At 46.1% G+C, this 20,333-nt stretch overlaps 1 protein-coding gene across 1 annotated transcript in view; it reads left to right on the top strand.

Moving 5' to 3' along the window:
* Positions 1 to 15,734, top strand: part of LOC311102392 (protein unc-79 homolog) — a gene marked incomplete at both ends in the record, with an annotated part of 44,745 nt that extends 29,011 nt beyond the window's left edge. The window contains 21 exons of the mRNA XM_084143720.1: positions 1,397 to 1,546; positions 1,694 to 3,109; positions 3,880 to 3,981; positions 6,300 to 6,416; positions 6,537 to 6,639; positions 6,755 to 6,895; positions 7,031 to 7,069; positions 7,248 to 7,360; positions 7,460 to 7,545; positions 8,207 to 8,380; positions 8,469 to 8,537; positions 9,419 to 9,529; positions 12,801 to 12,905; positions 13,020 to 13,097; positions 13,223 to 13,312; positions 13,571 to 13,746; positions 13,971 to 14,154; positions 14,300 to 14,503; positions 15,209 to 15,286; positions 15,398 to 15,439; positions 15,516 to 15,734. Of these exons, the coding sequence (XP_083999846.1) occupies positions 1,397 to 1,546; positions 1,694 to 3,109; positions 3,880 to 3,981; positions 6,300 to 6,416; positions 6,537 to 6,639; positions 6,755 to 6,895; positions 7,031 to 7,069; positions 7,248 to 7,360; positions 7,460 to 7,545; positions 8,207 to 8,380; positions 8,469 to 8,537; positions 9,419 to 9,529; positions 12,801 to 12,905; positions 13,020 to 13,097; positions 13,223 to 13,312; positions 13,571 to 13,746; positions 13,971 to 14,154; positions 14,300 to 14,503; positions 15,209 to 15,286; positions 15,398 to 15,439; positions 15,516 to 15,734 (3,797 nt within the window). The remainder of the gene's footprint in view (positions 1 to 1,396; positions 1,547 to 1,693; positions 3,110 to 3,879; positions 3,982 to 6,299; positions 6,417 to 6,536; positions 6,640 to 6,754; positions 6,896 to 7,030; positions 7,070 to 7,247; positions 7,361 to 7,459; positions 7,546 to 8,206; positions 8,381 to 8,468; positions 8,538 to 9,418; positions 9,530 to 12,800; positions 12,906 to 13,019; positions 13,098 to 13,222; positions 13,313 to 13,570; positions 13,747 to 13,970; positions 14,155 to 14,299; positions 14,504 to 15,208; positions 15,287 to 15,397; positions 15,440 to 15,515) is intronic.
* Positions 15,735 to 20,333: the final 4,599 nt, after the last annotated feature.

The following is a 20,333-nucleotide window of genomic DNA, read 5'->3' as shown; positions in this document are numbered from 1 at the left end:
TGAGGAGGGGAGCGACTCGGGCCATTTTGAAGTCAGAGGGGATGCAGCCAGTGGTCAGGGATGAGTTGATGAGGGAAGTGAGGAATGGGAGAAGGTCTCCAAAGATGATCTGAAGAAGGGAGGAGGGGATGCAGTCGAGCGTGCAGGTTGTCGGGCGGCCGGACTTCACTAGTTGCAGGATGTGAATGAGGAGCGGATTTTGTTAACCTTCTTTTCAAAGTGGTTAACAAAGTCGTCTGCAGGCAGGGAGGGGGAGGGGTGAAGGATTAAGCTTGAAATTTAGAGTGATAGTTTAGTGGCTTTAGCAGCAGACACAGGGGAAGAGAAGGTAGGGAAAAAGGGAATGAAAGGATGATAGGTCCTCCGGAAGTTAATTTTTCCTAACTTTTCGCTCAGCTGCCCGCAGAGTAGGGTCGAAGAGGCAGAATCAGGAGACAGGAGTGAGAAGAATTTATCAGAAGGGAGAGATGATAGAATAGAAGAGGAGAAAGTAGTGGGAGAGAGAAAGCGAAGATTGCGATGGCGCATGACCATCTGGGTAGGGGCTGAGTGGCTAGGGTTGGAGGAAAGGGAGACAGAAAGGGAAACAAAGTAATAATCAGAGACCTGGAGGACAGTTGCAGTGAGATTAGTAGGCAAACAACCTCTAGTAAAGATCAGGTCAAGCATATTTCCTGACTTGTGAGTGGGAGGGGACTGGGAAATGGTGAGGTCAAAAGAGGCAAGGAGGGGAAAGAGGGTTTGAAAGAAATGAATCGAAGGCAGATGTCAGGAGGTTGAAGTCACCAAGTCATCATCAGGAAATGAGTTTATCAAGGTTTCAAGCTCATTGAGGAACTCTCTAAGGACACCTGGTAGGCGGTAGATGACAACAATGTTGAGCTTGAGTGGACAAGTGACAGCATGGAATTCAAATGAGGAGATGGACAGGTGAGAGAGGGGGAAAAGAGAAAATCTCCACTTTGGAGAAATGAGTAGCCCTGTGCCACCACCACGACAACCAGATGCTCTTGCACTATGAGAGAAAACGTAGTCAGAGTAAGAGAGAGCAGCTGGAGTAGCAGTGTTCTCTGGGGTGATCCCAGTCTCTGTCAGAGCCCAAAAATACAGATGTAGGATCTTAATTTGACCTATATAATCCTTCAGCAACAGGATTTGAACGTTTAGTCCATAATGTTGCTTGATTGGTGGTTAGGTTATTAGCTGGCCAAACAATTGGCTGCATTAAAAGGGCAATACTGTAAATATAACCGTGTGTTAGTATGGGTTTTCAGTGAATTTATCTAAATCACGAAGCTCATCCGCATTTCCTGCAGTGCAAGTCAATGCTTAGCAACAACAATAGTGATCAAATTAAGATCCTACATCTGTAATGTGTATGTTGTTTTTCTTTCAGAGGAGGACAGTGTGTTTGATGAGTCTGACATCCATGACACCCCAACTGGAGCAGGCAACAAGGAGTCCCAGACCTTCTTCGCCCGTCTGAAAAGGATCGGTGGCAGCAAGTCTGTCAAGTACCAGCCGGTGGAGCTGAATGCCCAGAAAAGTATGAAAATAGTCTCAAAGGATGACCTATTTTATCCAGCAATGAAATTCATTGAACTTAAACGCTTTCGCTGATATGAATTGAGCTTTCACAGATTTTCCCGATCAGATATGATCTATCTTTTGATCCTCTCTCTGTCTGTGTCAGGTGAAATTGAGCTGTCTGAGTACCGCGAGGCCAGTGCCCTGCAGGACAGCATCTTGCACTGTGTGAAGGAGGAGAGCACCAGGAAGAAGCGTCTGCAGGCCATGCACAAGCAGAAGTCCCTGGACATTTCCAACACTGACTCCATCCTCTACAACCTGGACGAGCACCGACGCAAGTCCTGCATAGACCGCTGTGACCTGCAGCATGGTCCCTCCGCACCCCCCTCCTCCACCACCTCCCACCCCAGGCGGACAGGGGGCCATGGGAAGGGCTCGTCAGACGGCTCCTCAGGCCGAGCGGAGGGCAGTGACCACCAGGAACGTTCAGGCTCCCTGAAGGGCCACTCAGACTGCTCCAGGCCTGTCATCCCAGAGGTGCGTCTCAGCTGCATGGAGACTTTTGAGGACAAGGCCGACTTGGACTCCCCTCTTACAGGCGGCTCTTCTGCAGAGAAGGAGGACCAGGACCTCATTGACCTCTCCTCCGACTGCACTTCCATCCCAGAGAAGCACTCCATCCTCTCCATGTCCGACAGCGACTCCCTGGTGTTTGAGCCCCTACCACCACTGAGGATAGTGGAGAGTGACGAGGAGTTTGACCTGAATACGGTGATGGGCCCCAGGTTGAATGGGAGTGCCAGGCCCCCTGCTTCCCCTGCCAGGCCCGCTGTCTCCCCTGCCAGGCCCGCTGTCTCCCCTGCCAGGCCCGCTGCCTCCCCTGCCAGGCCCGCTGTCTCCCCTGCCAAGCCCGCTGCCTCCCCTGCCAGGCCCCCCGCCTCCCCTGCCGGCAGCAGCACCCTGCACCTGTCCGCTATGGTGCAGGTGAGTGTGGAGGACTGCTCTAAGGACAAGAGGACCACAGACTCCCAAGCAAAAGAAAGCCCCCAACAGCCTCTACAGAGGAGGCCACGCTATGCGACCCCCACCACCTCCCTGGAGCTGCCTGACTGGCTGGAGCACCCTGGCCTGGAGAGTCCCATGACCCTCAGCTTACAACAGAAGAGGGACCTGCTGAGGAAGACCCCTGCTGTCCCTGACACCTCCCTGGATGACTTTGTGCACCCTGAGGACCTGAAGGCAGCGGTGGGTCTGGGGACCAGTCCCTCTGGCAGGACGGTCTTCCTGGACATCCCTGAGGACACAGTTGAACCCCTCACCTCTCTGGAGGGGAACAACAACGATGAAGAGGAATATTATGAAGAAGATGATGATGACCTTGATGACAGTGACCTTAAACCTGATGATGATGATAATGATGAAGATGATGATGATGAGAATGACGAGGCAGAGTTTAAGATCCAGATAGTTCCCCGGCAACGCAAACAGAGGAAGATAGCTGTGAGCGCCATCCAGAGAGAGTACCTGGACATCTCCTTCAACACCCTGGACAAACTGGGTGAGCAGCCCACTGATACAGGTAAGAGAGACCAGGGTCAGGGGAGACAGGAGCCTCAGTCCAGAGAGAGGGGTCCCTCTGTATGGACCTACAGCTGCTGTGCCCCTGAGATAAGTATGCTGACTTCATGCACAATATGTATTTGGATGTATGTGTGTTTCAGTGGTGACATCTCTAAGGTTTGAGGGGGCTTAGGAGATATGACTGATAAAACAAGTTTTCAACTGAAGTGTCTGCTTAGAAGTGCAGAACCACATGAACAAAATATAAATTGTCTAGTCGTATATCCACGCTACCTCCAATCTTTAGTCAACTGGTCACCACTGCTGTCTCCTGTTCTGTGGTGTGGCTTTGTACATGTCTCTCCCTTTCCCCATTCCAACCAATGGTAAACCACTGAAAAGCATACTGTAAAAGAAAGTCCTAGAAACCGATAAGTTAATATCAGTACAGCGCCTTCAAATTACTGCAACACACTTTCCATAAATAGCTGTCCATATAAGAACTAGTAATAGCATAAAATGAGAAGGCAAATTAGTTTTTTACTAAATAGTACTTCAATAAACAATTTTAATTTCTTCAACACATCTTTCATTTTAGATTGCTCTTGCACTAGGACTCAATGTATACTTGCAGTTAACTACTTGTAGCTCTACACTACATTTGTATTGGCGTTGGGTGTCTGCAGCATCCCATGCTCTAAACAGTTGTCTACATGTGAGGTAATAAGGTGGCTGAGATGCTGAAGCAGCCACTATTCCGCCCCATCACTCACCCACATTGCCTTACAGATCACAAAGTTCTGTCTACCCTGGAAAAGCCACGGGAATCCGCCTCAGCCCCCACCCTCGAAGCTGCTATCCCAGAAACAAGCAACCGCTCTTCAGTATCAAGTAGGATCCAAATACTTCCACATTGTCATGTGTTTAAATCACCAATAAAACCGGGTGTGGTCATTACACCAAGAACATTACACTGTTCAAACATTTGGCCTTGGTTTTTTCAAGGTGTAAAATACTTTTTCTTGAGTCGTTCTTTCTCAGCGTTTTGTTTTAGACACCAGTGCAGTTTTTTCATGGTTATTTTATTTTTCTTATCAATAGATCAGGATTCTATCTATCCGACGATATATATACATTCATGAATATACGCAACTAAGCCATTCAATCATTTCATTTGTATATTTACCTCTGTGAGTGTCTTCTACTCCCCATTTTCCTGACAGTTGCTTTAAAGGGCAATTCCACCACTTTTCAACCTCATATTCATTATCTCCAGCACCAAATCAGTGTCTACATACTGTATGTGAAAACAGCACATTTCTATGATCTGTGGTTAAAAAGATAAGAAGAAAGGTCCAAAAAAAATGCTTCTCTGTGACATCACAGGGTAGGATTAAAAGTAAAAAACAGTTTCTAGCCCAAGGGAGAAATGCACCGTTTTCACATACAGTGACTTGCGAAAGTATTCACCCCCCTTGGCATTTTTCCTATTTTGTTGCCTTACAACCTGGAATTAAAATTGATTTTTTGGGGGTTTGTATCATTTGATTTACACAAGATGCCTACCACTTTGAAGATGCCAAATATTTTTTTTTGTGAAACAAACAAGAAATAAGACAAAAAAACACAAAACTTGAGCGTGCATTACTATTCACCACCCCAAAGTCAATACTTTGTAGAGCCACTTTTTGCAGCAATTACAGCTGCAAGTCTCTTGGCACATCTAGCCACTGGGATTTTTGCCCATTCTTCAAGGCAAAACTACTCCAGCTCCTTCAAGTTGGATGGGTTCTGCTGGTGTACAGCACTCACAAGTCATACCACAGATTCTCAATTGGATTGAGGTCTGGGCTTTGACTAGGCCATTCCAAGACATTTAAATGTTTCCCCTTAAACCACACGAGTGTTGCTTTAGCAGTATACTTAGGATCATTGTCCTACTGGAAGGTGAACCTCTGTCCCAGTCTCAAATCAAAGACTGAAACAGCTTTCCCTCAAGAATTTCCCTGTATTTAGCGCCATCCATCATTCCTTCAATTCTGACCAGTTTCCCAGTCACTGCTGATGAAAAACATCCCCACAGCATGATGCTGCCACCACCATGCTTCACTGTGGGGATGGTGTTCTCGGGGTGATGAGAGATGTTGGGTTGCGCCAGACGTTTTCCTTGATGGCTAAAAAGCTAAATTTTAGTCTCATCTGACCAGAGTACCTTCTTCCATATGTTTGGGGAGTCTCCCACATGCCTTTTGGCGAACACCAAACGTGTTTGCTTATTTTTTTCTTGAAGCAATGGCTTTTTTCTGGCCACTCTTCCGTAAAGCCCAGCTCTGTGGAGTGTATGGCTTAAAGTGGTCCTATGGACAGATACTCCAATCTCCGCTGTGGAGCTTTGCAGCTCCTTCAGGGGTATCTTTGGTCTCTTTGTTGCCTCTTTGATTAATGCCCTCCTTGCCTGGTCCGTGAGTTTTGGTTGGCGGCCCTCTCTTGGCAGGTTTGTTGTGGTGCCATATTCTTAAAATGTTTTAATAAAGGATTAAATGGTGCTCTGTGGGATGTTCAAAGTTTCTGATATTTTTTTATAACCCAACCCTGATCTGTACCTCTCCACAACTTTGTCCCTGACCTGTTTGGAGAGCTCCTTGGTCTTCATGGTGCCGCTTGCTTGGTTGTGCACCTTGCCTAGTGGTGTTGCAGACTCTGGGGCCTTTCAGAACAGGCGTATATATACTGAGATCATGTGACACTTAGATTGCACACAGGTGGACTTTATTTAACAAATTATGTGACTTCTGAAGGTAAATTGGTTGCACCAGATCTTATTTAGGGGCTTCATAGCAAAGGGGGTGAATACATATGCACGCACCACTTTTCCGTTATTTATTTTTTAGAATTGTTTGAAACACGTTTTAGTTTCATTTCACTTCACCAATTTGGACTATTACATTCATTACATGAAATACAAATACAAATCCATTTAAATTACAGGTTGTAATGCAACAAAATAGGAAAAACGCGAATGGGGATGAATACTTTTGCAAGGCACTGTATGTTGGCACTGGCATTGCCCTTGAGATAATGAAAATGAGGTTGAAAAGTGGTGGAGTTGCCCTTTATGTAAACCAGACATTGAAATTAAAATAGTGGAGATAGTGGGAAAGTACCAGGCAGCTCAATCCTTTGTGTGTGTGTGTTTGTCGCACCCCCAGCTCAGTACCGTCAGGCAAAGCGAGGCTCGTTGGGAGCTCTAACCATGAGCCAACTGATGAAAAGACAGCTGGAGCACCAGTCCAGTGCCCCTCACAACATCAGCACCTGGGAGACAGGTCAGTCACTGCTAACTATCTCTGGTCCACCTCTCCAGAGAGAAAAACATCAAAACACCTTTTTAATGACTGTGCTTGATTGGGTTTAGCTGTGCTGATTTTATTGTACTCTCTACACAGGCCCCACCAAGACCAGCCTTCTATCTGCCCCCAGTACAGTCAGCATGTTTGTGCCCGCCCCTGAGGAGTTCATTGATGACCAGCCCACCACCATGACTGACAGGTGAGGGAACCTACCGCCAACCACCAACACTGACTGGTGTGTCATTCAGGATAGCAGACACTATGCATGAATGGTTATTTAGTGTTGTTAATGATAATACTGTGTGGTCTCTCAGGTGTCGTGACTGTGGTGCGGTGCTAGAGGAGTATGATGAGGAGACCCTGGGCCTGGCAGTGGTGGTGCTCTCCATGTTCATCCACCTCAGCCCTGACCAGGCCGCTCCACTGCTGCTGGACATCATGCAGTCTGTGGGCAGGTCTGGCAACTACAGCAGCTCCTGCACCAACCCCCTTATACAGTACATCCACATACACAAACCTGATTGTTCAGTAACATTTTAGCACACTCTCTGTCATGTCTCCGATGTTAAATTCAGATTTGTGTCTTTCAGGCTGGCGTCTAGTGCTAATTTCTCTGGGCAAGCTGAGAGGTATGACACATCACAAGCAGATATACTAAATATATTATTATATTGTGTGTGCTAAACTCAGGTGTACTGTGGATGCTGATGACTTGTTCACACTGGCTGTATTCTTGTACACAAATGAGAGAATATGCCAACATGAGGTGCAGACGTTCTACGTGTGTTGATGTCTCTGTTGGTGTAGTATGCTGATCCCTGGCAACGCAGCAGGTGTGGCTAAGCAGTTCCTCCGCTGTGTGATCCACCAGCTGGCCCCCAACGGCATCCTGCCCCAACTCTTCCAGAGCAACATCAAAGGTCTACTCATACACACAAAACACAATATGTCTCCTGTTAGGAGCAGCTTTGAGGAATATGGTTGGATCTTTACCATCATTCTTTTCTGTGCATTTTTAGATGGAGGTTTTCTGAGAACATTGGCTTTTTCCCTGATTGATTTTAATGAACTGAGTTCTGTGGCTGCACTGAACCAGCTGCTGGAGGTGGGACGTTTTCTTGCTTAGTGTAATGATTAAATCTCAGTACTTGGCTGAAGGAACTATGCGGGTGTGTGCTTGTGTATGGGCTTGATTCAATCAGTAACGCAGAAGATGAGCGTTATAGAGCGATTGACATTAAAGGCAATGTTTTCACATTCGCGGAGACTGCATTCACAGTAAATGCTGCATATGTCAGCTCAATCGGAAATTACCTTTACATTTAAACCACACTACAAAGCAGATCTTCCAGATCTTCAGTGCTATGAATTGAATCGTGCCCTCTGTCTTGAATCTCAAGCAGAATCTCCACTGTCATCATGTATCCAGTAGGAGGAGCTCTTGTAAAAGTTGACAAGACTAACACTGCTGTTTGGATAGTACCAAAGCAGATTAAGAATACTGCTAAAGAGCATGCCTCTGCATGGTTATTCACAATATTTACTGTTCACTATTACCTTGGTTTGTTTTCTTTAGCAATCTTACACTGTTACAATGTTAAAGTAATAGCACTTATGATAGTCTCAGTTCACTCCTTTGGCTCATAACAATCACTAGTCCAAACCACTTTTAGAATATATTTTTTAACAATTGATAATGTAACAGTTGGTAATGGCTCTATGGCAATACATTGTAACCCTGTTATCATTTATGCCACTGTCCTCAGGGTCTGAACAACAAGAAGAGTCTACCAGCAGGGGGCACCATGCTGCACTGCCTGGAGAACGTCGCCACCTTCATGGAGGCCCTGCCCATGGACTCCCCCAGCAACCTGTGGACCACCATCTGCAATCAGTTCCAGACCTTCCTCACTAAACTACCCTCAGTGCTGCCTCTGAAGGTACTGGACCTCGCTCTGCATTTAGGCTGCATTGACAGTTTTTTGACTGTGATCCATATAGAGCTGAATTTGATGATGTCTCTCTCAGTGTCCCCTGGACTCCAGTTTGAGGATCATCATTTGCCTGTTGAAGATCCCCACCACAAGTGCAACCCGGGTGAGTCTGTGTGTGCTTGATATACATTAGGATTACTAACCAAATGGTGAGGTTAGTCTTCATTTGAGTGTCATAAATAACACTATCCCAGGCCCTGGGCAGGTTATGATTGGTTACATTCTGACTCTTTGAATAAAATGACTTAGACCTGATAGCATTCAGGTATGTCAGATCAGAGGAAGGTCAGAAAAATTGCCAAAAGACTGTTCACTCTGCTACCGTCTGGCAAACATTACCGGAGCATTGGCTCTCTGACAAACAGGCTCCGAGACGCCTTCTACCGCCAAACCATAAGAGTGCTAAATAGCCATAAATAGTTTAATTAATGGTTACCCGGACTATCTTGAACTGACTCAATGCACACTCACAAGACTATATACACACACACACACACACACATTCACTACATTACACACACACACGCATACCGACACAACACACACTCTTATTATTCTTATTATTATCATCTATTCTAATGCCTAGTCACTTTACCCTGCATTCATGTTCATACAGTATCTACATCACATTCCTCCACATTGATATGGTGCTGGTACTGCCTGTATATAGCTCCATTGAGTATTTTATTCCTCGTGTTACTATTTTCTTATAATATTTTTTTTCACTCCGCATCGTTGGGAAGGGCTCTTCAGCAAGAATTTCACGGTTACGTCTAAACCAGTTGTATTCGGCGCCTGTGACAAACATTTTGATTTGAGATCTTGTTCAGTGAACAGCTCATTCACATTGACTGTCATTTGCATGACTGAACCCACAAGTCTTACTCATTTGGAATAAGCAGAAAATATTACAAAATCACTGGTGTGGTACGATCCCCTCACCCACCCACCAGGCATTGACCCTTAACTCCCTCTCTTCCTCAGAGCTTACTGGAGCCCTTCTCCAAACTGCTGAGCTTTGTCATCCAGTATGGAGTGTTCAGCCTCTCTTACCTGGTGGAGCTGTGTGGCCTCTGCTACAAAGCCTTCAATAAGGTAAGAAGATATGTACAGGTTAGCTTACATTTGATATTAGTATATTTGTTTATTATGTTTGTTGTAAAAAATTATAAAAATAATTGGTACAGATGTAGGATTTTATTTGATCACTCTTTTGCTGAGAAATTCAAACTTGTAGTGTATTCAAGGTTTAAAAAGGCATCTAAAGTTTGTAATTTCCACTTCAGTTTCTCAATTGCTTGAGCACATTTGTCCAAACAGAATTCACTTTTTCAAAACAATTAACACGCAGCCCCAAACAGAAACGTTAGCCACAATGACACATTTCATTTGCAAAATGTATTAAGACTCAAAACATTAAATACATGACACAAAATCAACTACCTACATAAAAACATATAACTTGTTATCTAATGAAATCTTATTTCAGTCAATAGTTACACAATGGCCCAATAAATACTAACTACAACTATCAATATACCCTACCATGGTGTTAACCATCTTTATGTCTGGGCCATTTGTTGATACTATAATTATAGTATGCACTATAAAAGGAAAGTGAACATATCACACCAATGGCTGTATTCTTTTTTCCTAAAATTATTTTACCAAAGATGCCCATGCAGAAAGAATGTCACTCAAGAGCATGAATATCCAGAAACAAAAGGCTTTATTTTACCTTTTTCCATTTTAACTGAGAGCTGAACTATCTTCCTCTATGGGCCCCTCTAAATCTCCTTTGTCTTTGCCCTCGGCCTCTTACTTGGTCCATTCTTACAAATAGCAACTCAGAAGTGACCTCTTTAATGCATGAATAAGGACTGATTGCTGATTGAACAATTGTGCTTTACTGTTTTGCAAAAATGTGCTTAGCATTTGCATTGTGTGTGAAAGCAATGAGAAATTACAGTTTTGAAAAACATGATACTGTTGTGCTCATTAGGTTATGATGGAAAGCAAGTGGACCCCAGTTTAAATAAAAGTGTCTTAGCAATCGAGAAACTGTAAAATGATTTGCCCTAATGAAAAATGTATAAACCCTTAAAAAAACATTATAATCCGCATAATAATTGACATTTCCTGTTGCTGCAGGATTATTTTCCTGCTGTAGCAAACTGGTTCAAATTGAAATCCTACATCTGTAGCATAGCAATGATCTCATGTGAAAGGCCCAATTAGAAAAGCGATACAGAAATATAATTTTCCCACATTGTTAAATATAAAACCATGTCTGCAGACCTTTGTATACAGTAGTTCTTGGTGATAATACTTATCTCCAGCCTATCCCGCTAGACAGCAAGGAGGCTGTGAGTCACAGATGAATAAGTAGGCAATCAGCCAGTATTGATTTACATGATTAATTGAGGCTCTGGGCTGAGGATGTATGGTGTGTATCTGAGGGCAAGCCTCCCTTCGTTAGAGCTGGTGCCTGGGCTGTCTCCTGCTGCAGGACGGATGGATCCTCACCCCGCTACTGCTGTCACAGCACCATGCTTTATGTCTCCTGCTCTATTGATTTCCTCTAGCCTTTTTAATCCCTGCTATATAACATCCGTTCCTCAAAATGCGAGTCAACATGACTGATAATGTCTATTTAACTGTTTCCTGTGCATTTAGTCTTACGAGGTGAGCTTTCTCAAATACAAGTTTAAGGAGGATTCTTCAGTGGGTTGTTGTAGACATATGGATGTTTGGGAAATTATGTTTATCACTAATGCACTAGACATTGAACATTTTAACAAATGTGATCCCAAATCAACTGTACTGTATGTATTGGAGTTTCATGCTGATGAGAAGGCAATTATTTATTTTGTAATATACACTATCTATACAAAAGTATGTGGACACCCCTTCAAATTAGTGGATTTGGCTATTTCAGCCACACCCGTTGCTGACAGTTGTATAAAATTGAGCACACAGCCATGCAATCTCCATAGACAAACATTGGCAGTAGAATTACCTTACTGAAGAGCTCAGTGACTTTCAATGTGGCACCGTCATAGGATGCCACCTTTCCAACAAGTGAGTTCATCAAATTTCTGCCGTTATTTTGAAGTGAAAACGTCTAGGAGCAACAACGGCTCAGCCACAAAATGGTAGGCCACACAAGCTCACAGAACGGGACCCCCAAGTGCTGAAGCGCATAGCATGTAAAAATCATCTGTCCTCGGTTGCAACACTCACTACAGAGTTCCAAACTGCCTCTGGAAGCAACGTCAACAAAACAACTGTTCGTCAGGAGCTTCATGAAAGGTTTTTCCTGTTTCAGCATGATAATGCCCCTGTGCACAAAGCGAGGTCCATACAGAAATGGTTTGTCGAGATCGGTGTGGAAGAACTTAACTTGCCTGCAGAAAGCCCTGACCTCAACCCCGTCGAACACCTTTGGGATAAATTGGAATGCCGACTGCGAGCCAGGCCTAATCGCCCAACATCAGTGCCCGACCTCACTAATGCTCTTGTGGCTGAATGGAAGCAAGTCCCTGCAGCAATGTTTCAACATCTAGTGGAAAGCCTTCCCAAAAGAGTGGAGGCTGTTATAGCAGCAAAGGGGCGACCAACTCCATATTAATGCCCATGATTTTGGAATGAGATGTTCGACAAGCAGGTGTCCACATACTTTTGGTCATGTAGTGTATGAACCAATATGTACCACTACCAACGTGTATAATAAGGTAACTGCTGTATGCTATGCCCTAAGTGAGAGTGAGAGAGAGAGAGAGAGAGAGAGAGAGAGAGAGAGAGAGAGAGAGAGAGAGAGAGAGAGAGAGAGAGAGAGAGAGAGAGAGAGAGAGAGAGAGAGAGAGAGAGAGAGAGAGAGAGAGAGAGAGAGAGAGAGAGAGAGAGAGAGAGAGAGAGAGAGAGAGAGAGAGAGAGAGAGAGAGAGAGAGAGAGAGAGAGAGAGAGAGAGAGAGAGATTGAGTGGATGATTTAACAGAGAGAGCTGTGGCTTCTCAGGCTGACAGGCTCATTTGAACTGGATCTCTGGGAGAGAGGAGATCTGGACTGGGTGCCATGCTAATAAGCTTCTCTGTCTTTATTCAGACCACAGACAGCCTTTATACTCCAGTACACACAGGCAACACTGTATGATCACTGGAGAGGCAGAGAGATATAGTGCACAGCCCTGTAATATTAAATAAGACAACCACTTGGCAAACATTCTTCCCCCAGTATGCCTAAGAGCTTATCTCACTTGGTTCCTCTAAAATGTATTACAACATTTGTACACAGTTGTTTTCTATATTCTCTCTCCACTGTCCTCATTTCCTCTATCCTGAGCTATTTTGTGTGTTTATTTGCCCAGGAGAGAGATAAGTTCTATATGTCTCGTATTGTGGTGCTGGAGCTTCTGCAGGCTCTGAAGTTCAAGTCTCCTCTACCCGATACTAACCTGCTACTGCTGGTCCAGGTAAACAGTAGTACAATCAAATCTACTTGTGGAAAAGATTTAAACCCCAAAGTACCCAAGATGACTTCGCATATTTATTTATGTTAACTACATCCTATGTGTGTATGTTGTCAGTTTGTTTGTTCAGATATTGGTACGAGGCTAGCAGAGTCTACTATTCTATCAAAGCACATGATCTCATCACTTCCAGGGGTAAGACAGTACAGTACATCATACATTACATTGGTTCTCTGGGTCCCTTTATGATGACCTAATGAAACCAAATGAGATACAGATATTTGCCATTTGATTGTTGCACTATTCTCTCTCTTTTTCAGTGCACGACAGCAGCAATGGAATGCATGAGGCAATACATCAGTGAACTTCTAGACTTCATAGCGGATATGCACACACTGACCAAACTAAAAGTGAGTTTCCTCTTTACTCTGCCTTAACTCATTCACCTATCTTACATAGGTCCCACCTCTAGCCATCTTGTCATGTGGGTGGGTGCTTATATTTGTCCTATTTCACACATGTACAGGTCTGTATTATATGCAGGTGTGAATTGGGAAAATGTTTGCATATCCGAACTCTCCCTGAGACACCCTCGGAGAGTGGGGTCACTGCCAGGACCTAGTCATGTGACCTACCCTGTGATCATGTGACACTCTCTCTCTCTCCAGAGCCATATGAAGGCGTGTTGTCAGCCGCTGCACGAGGACACGTTCGGAGGGAACCTGAAAGTGGGCCTCGCACAGATAGCTGCTATGGAGATCAGCAAAGGCAATCACCGTGACAACAAGGCAGTGATCCGTTATCTTCCCTGGCTCTACCATCCCCCGTCTGCCATGCAGCAGGGGTGAGAGGCACCGACAGTTACAGCACAGATGTCACTTTCAGTGATCTCACTATTTATAACCATGAAGATAGAACTATATGTCATAAATGGTGTAGCAGACTTGACCAGTTAGATTTCTGTAGTTTTTCACTAGAAGTGCTTCTATACGGCATGAGAATAAATTGTGAGTCTAATAAGACTGTAATGTATGTTCAAAAAGCGTTTAACCTCTGTCCTCTCCCTAGTCCTAAGGAGTTCATTGAGTGTGTGTCCCACATCCGCCAGCTGTCCTGGCTGCTCCTGGGCTCGCTGACCCACTATGCCCTGCACCAGGGCTCCACCTGCTGTATGCCCATCCCCCTGGACGCTGGCTCACACATTGCTGACCACCTCATCGTCATCCTCATCGGCTTCCCTGAACAATCCAAGGTCTGGACAATGTCTAAATGTTAAATGCATAAATGTTGAAGTAAATGCTACGTAAACTTCTGAAGATTTTATTTATCCTCCCTCAACCAAAGTCTAGGATGAGATAAAGACCAAAGTGTCTCTTCCTTCCCTCCTCTGTCTGCAGACGTCAGTGCTGCACATGTGCTCCCTGTTCCATGCCTTCATGTTTGCGCAGCTGTGGACCATTTACTGTGAGCAGTCGGCGGCCACTCCGGCCCTGCAGAACCAGAATCAGACAGAGTTCTCCTCCAACGCCATCCTGACCGGCCTGGAGTTCTGGAGCCGTGTTACACCCAGCATCTTGCAGCTCATGGCCCACAACAAAGTGGTGAGGAAGATCCACACGCGTATCTGTCAGCTGCTAGAGGGGTGTGCTGGAAAGAGGATGTGCTTGGAGATATGTGCAACAGTTGAATATGAAACGTAGGGCCTACCGAGTGGCGCAGCGGTCTAAGGCACTGCATCGCAGTGTTGCGGCGTCACTACAGATCCGGGTTCGATCCCGGGCTGTGTCGCAGCCGGCCGCGACCGGGAGACCCATGAGGCGGTGCACAATTGGCCCAGTGTCGTCCGGGTTAGGGGAGGGTTTGGCCGGCCGGAATGCCCTTGTCCCATCGTGCTCTAGCGACTCCTTTGCTCCCGGGCTGGGCGCATGCACGCTGACACGGTCGCTAGTTGTACGGTGTTTCCTCCAACACATTGGTACAGCTGGCTTCTGGGTTAAGCGAGCAGTGTGTCAAGAAGCCTTGGCTTGGCAGGACATTGCTGTTATGTAAGGCCGGGATTCAATCCGATCGCGCTTTGTCCACAATGCATGTTTTAAAGGCAATGTTCCTGCGTTCGCGGAGACCACATTCACGGTAAATGTCGGCCCAATCGGAAATAACCTTTAAAGCATTGTCCAAATACGCAGTCGGATTGAATCCCAGCCTAAGAATCTGCTTTGCTACGATATATTTTTATTGATATTTGGAAGCAGGGTGATCATAAATCATGTGCAGTAATACAAATGTGTTCTTTGTAACTTTCCAAGATGGTGGAGATGGTGTGTCTACATGTCATTAGCCTGATGGAGGCTCTACAAGAATGCAACTCAACCATCTTTGTGAAGGTAAGGGGGGCATTTCCCCAAATTTTCCCCAAACATTTGATTTTACACTTTATTTTGCCTCTTCATGTTGCTTTCTATTTCAACTCAAAATTCCCCTCTTCTCTCCATCAGTTAATACCTATGTGGTTGCCCATGATTCAATCTAACCTAAAGGTAAGAGTTAAATTGCAATTCAAATATGACTTGTATTATGTTTATATATGGATATAGATGCTCAGATTTTCTTCAGAACAAAAAACTCTCAACCTGTCCCATGCAGCACCTGTCTGCAGGGCTACAGCTGCGGCTGCAGGCCATCCAGAACAGAGTGAACCACCAGTGTCTGCAGGGCCAGGCGGCCGGGGCCCTGCCCTTCGCCCTGCGGAAGTGGCTGCAGTGCACCCAGTTCAAGATGGCCCAGGTGGAGATCCAATCATCCGAGGCTGCCTCGCAGTTCTACCCCATGTGACCTGCCTACCTCTCAGTATGGGAGATCATCCGAGACCCAGTCCTCCTCAGGACCAGCATGCATCTGTCTGCTGCCTGCCTGTCCATAAACATCAGGAAGTTGACTCCTGCATAAACTGACTCTTGCCGTCTTAAGACTCTGCGTCTGACGTAATCATCTTCAGCACCTTCTAAACTTTGTATATCTATACTACTCTTTCGTGCAATGAAAGGATAGGTAAGTACAGGTTGGGCAGGTGTGCAGATGCAGGGGGATCACAGTACTGTAGATAACAGCATAGGTGTCCAACATGCTGTGTGCCGCATCAGAGGTCAGAACAGATGGAGAGAATATCTATCAGCAGATGATAGAGTGGAAGAGTCTGGATGAGGAATGCTGAAGCTCAGACTTGTTCACTTGGTGATGCTCATGGTCTATAGCGTTATGTTCAGTTGCTTGGATGCAAGCCTGATAAAAATAATAAAATCAAGCCACATTTTCTAAATATATGTCTATCTTGTTGTCTCTGTCATTTCTACAGAGAGCAGTTAAAAGTGCACAAAGTGTGATATGATTGTACATCTGCACAGTAACTACTACAGTATACAGTGGGGGAAAAAAGTATTTAGTCAGCCACCAATTGTGCAAGTTCTCCCACTTAAAAAGATGAGAGAGGCCTGTAATTTTCATCATAGGTACACGTCAACTATGACAGACAATATGAGAAAAAATTTTCCAGAAAATCTCATTGTAGGATTTTTTATGAATTTATTTGCTAATTATGGTGGGAAATAAGTATTTGGTCAATAACTAAGGTTTCTCAATACTTTGTTATATACCCTTTGTTGGCAATGACACAGGTCAAAGGTTTTCTGTAAGTCTTCACAAGGTTTTCACACACTGTTGCTGGTATTTTGGCCCATTCCTCCATGCAGATCTCCTCTAGAGCAGTGATGTTTTGGGGCTGTCGCTGGGCAACACAGACTTTCAACTCCCTCCAAAGATTTTCTATGGGGTTGAGATCTGGAGACTGGCTAGGCCACTCCAGGACCTTGAAATGCTTCTTACGAAGCCACTCCTTCGTTGCTCGGGATCATTGTCATGCTGAAAGACCCAGCCACGTTTCATCTTCAATGCCCTTGTTGATGGAAGGAGGTTTTCACTCAAAATCTCACGATACATGGCCCCATTCATTCTTTCCTTTACACGGATCAGTCGTCCTGGTCCCTTTGCAGAAAAACAGCCCCAAAGCATGATGTTTCCACCCCCATGCTTCACAGTAGGTATGGTGTTCTTTGGATGCAACTCAGCATTCTTTGTCCTCCAAACACGACGAGTTTAGTTTTTACCAAAAAGTTATATTTTGGTTTCATCTGACCATATGACATTCTCCCAATCCTCTTCTGGATCATCCAAATGCACTCTAGCAAACTTCAGACGGGCCTGGACATGTACTGGATTAAGCAGGGGGACACGTCTGGCACTGCAGGATTTGAGTCCCTGGCGGCGTAGTGTGTTACTGATGGTAGGCTTTGTTACTTTGGTCCCAGCTCTCTGCAGGTCCCCCCGTGTGGTTCTGGGATTTTTGCTCACCGTTCTTGTGATCATTTTGATCCCACGGGGTGAGATCTTGCGTGGAGCCCCAGATCGAGGGAGATTATCAGTGGTCTTGTATGTCTTCCATTTCCTAATAATTGCTCCCACAGTTGATTTCTTCAAACCAAGCTGCTTACCTATTGCTGATTCAGTCTTCCCAGCCTGGTGCAGGTCTACAATTTTGTTTCTGGTGTCCTTTGACAGCTCTTTGGTCTTGGCCATAGTGGAGTTTGGAGTGTGACTGTTTGAGGTTGTGGACAGGTGTCTTTTATACTGATAACAAGTTCAAACAGGTGCCATTAATACAGGTAATGAGTGGAGGACATAGGAGCCTCTTAAAGAAGAAGTTACAGGTCTGTGAGAGCCAGAAATCTTGCTTGTTTGTAGGTGACCAAATACTTATTTTCCACCATCATTTGCAAATAAATTCATTAAAAATCCTACAATGTGATTTTCTGGATTTTTTTTCCTCAATTTGTTTGTCATAGTTGACGTAGGTGAAAATGACAGGCCTCTCTCATCTTTTTAAGTGGGAGAACTTGCACAATTGGTGGCTGACTAAATACTTTTTTTCCCCACTGTATCTTAACTAAGGTTTATGGGAAAACTAAATGACTGCAAGAGGATATGTTAAACCCAAAGACTGTATAGGAACCACCCATATCCTAGCTCAGAACAAACCAATAGCAATCATACTGTATATCTTATCAGTAAATCTAATTAGACTTTAGGGCTCCCGTCTCACCTCTCCCTCTGCTCAGTTCAAACAGGTTGCCTCTCGCCATCAGAGCCCAGATCAATCAGACACAATGTGGGTTGCAGTAGCAACAGCGTTGTAACTTGATCAGGATGAAACCAGACAGCGGAGGTAAACAAGACAAGGTAGTCCGTGTTGACCGCCCCCTGTAGAGCCTAGCCATCATTTGCCACAGACACGGACTAAACACAATTACCTCTGGTCTAATGTTGTTTGTGTCATGGGCCTCTCACTCCACCGGGTTACCACCTTAATTTTCTTCCACTCTGCTCACCACTCTCTCTACTCAGCCTAACTAGCTCCACCTGTCCCTGCTCTGCTCTGCTCTAATTACTCTGCCAGCTGCGCTGCATTACCCACTACCTCTCCCAGTATTTAAGGCCCTGTCTTTCAGCTCTCCGGTGTCAGATCGTCTGCAAAGCTCACACCCGGAACCTGTTTGCTCGCGCTTCTGGCTCACCCTGGTTTTGTGACCCCGGACCTGCCTGTTTTTTGGATACTCTTCTGCCTCAGGAGATCCAGACCTGCTTCTGCCATTACGACTCCTGACTACTCTTCAATCCCGGTAACTCTGACCAGCCTTCTGCCTTGCTACTACGTATTTTGGATTTCCCTTGAACTGTACTGCTGCCTTGTTTCATTCCGCCCTGTTGTGTCTGTGTCTCCCCCCCCCAGGACTTCTGGACCACCCACCACCGGCTTCATAGGACGCATCGCTGCCACTGGGGGGGGCACAGACCCAGCACATTGGACGGGATCCCTGTTACCCCTGGAGCCTTCATTCACTCCCTACTTCCCTTTTCCCTTAAGTTTAATAAACTTTCTGGTGTGACGCAATTGTGGTCCTCTGGTCGTCTGTCTGAACCGTGACAGTACGATCTGACCATTATGGACTCAGCGCACACTTTCCCCGACATGGAAACCGATGAGCATGAGCAGCAGTTCCAGCAGCAGCAACAACAACTCGCCATGATCATTCAACTCCTCACCAACCTTACCCCAGCCAGTCTGCCCACCAGCCCTGCCCCCGAGTTACCTGCCCCGGTCATTGCAGCCGCTGCTCCGGAACCCAAGATTGGAAACCCCGAGCGGTTCAACGGCGATTCAACCCAGGTCCGGCCATTCCTGACTAGCTGCCGACTTCAGTTCTCCTTGCAGCCAAGGACCTTCGCCACGGAGGGGGCTAAAGTTGGGTATGCCATCACTCACCTGACGGGCCGAGCTCGACTCTGGGGAACAGCAGAGTTCGAACGTCAAACCCCCGCATGTGCAACCTTCGACCTGTTTGCTGAGGAGATGCTGAAGGTGTTTGACCTGGATTCACCCACCGCAGAGGCGTCTCGTGAACTGTTCAGTATTCGACAAGGCAGACGTACAGTCGCAGACCATTCCATCGACTTCCGAACCCTGGCTAGACGAAGTTCTTGGAACACACCATCGTTGGTGGACGCGTTCTTCCATAGTTTGGCTGACTATATCAAGGACGAGTTGGTCTCCCATGAACTGCCTTCCACTCTTGATGAAGCCATCGCACTGACTGTCAGGATCGACAGAAGGATACAGACCCGTCGTCGTGAGAGGGGGCGCCAAGGTCCACCTACTACCGGCATTCGGAGAGATCCGACTGGGCTCCTGTCATCTACTGCCACTCACCCAGGTCAGCTTGATCAGTCTGAGCCTATGGAGATTGGGCGAGCCTCTCTCACTCCTGCAGAGCGCCAGCGCCGCTTCACCTCAAACCTCTGCCTCTATTGTGGAGGTGATGGACATCGTGTGGTAACCTGCCCTTTAAAGGGCCGAAGCTCACCGGGCATAGGGGGAGTCCGGTTGAGTTCAATGACCATCCAGTCCTCCGACCGCAAACCCCTGCTGCAAGTTCACCTCCGCCTTTCTGACTCAACTCACACCCTGGCTGCTCTGGTGGATTCTGGCGCCGAAGCCAACATAATGGACATCAAGCTGGCACGCCAACTGGGACTGGAGAACCTCCGTTTGACACCTCCTATTCCTGCCCGGGCACTGGACGGACACTTACTCGGATCGGTCACTCATGTCACGGCCCCGGTCTCGATGGGTCTGTCCGGAAACCATCAAGAAACTATCCAGTTTCACCTGCTCCCCTCTCCAGGCCAACCCCTCATCCTGGGTTACCCATGGCTCCGCCGGCACAACCCTCAGCTCGACTGGGTGACCGGGGTGATCAGGGAGTGGGGAGAGGACTGCCACCGAACCTGCCTGCTTGCTGCCGCACTACCCCCTCGGCCAGT

The sequence above is a fragment of the Coregonus lavaretus genome (genome assembly GCF_964263955.1).
Source record: "Coregonus lavaretus genome assembly, chromosome: 27".
NCBI lineage: Eukaryota > Metazoa > Chordata > Actinopteri > Salmoniformes > Salmonidae > Coregonus > Coregonus lavaretus.
The sequence above is the reverse complement of the archived record's forward strand: the minus strand, read 5'-3'. Positions and strand labels throughout refer to the sequence as shown.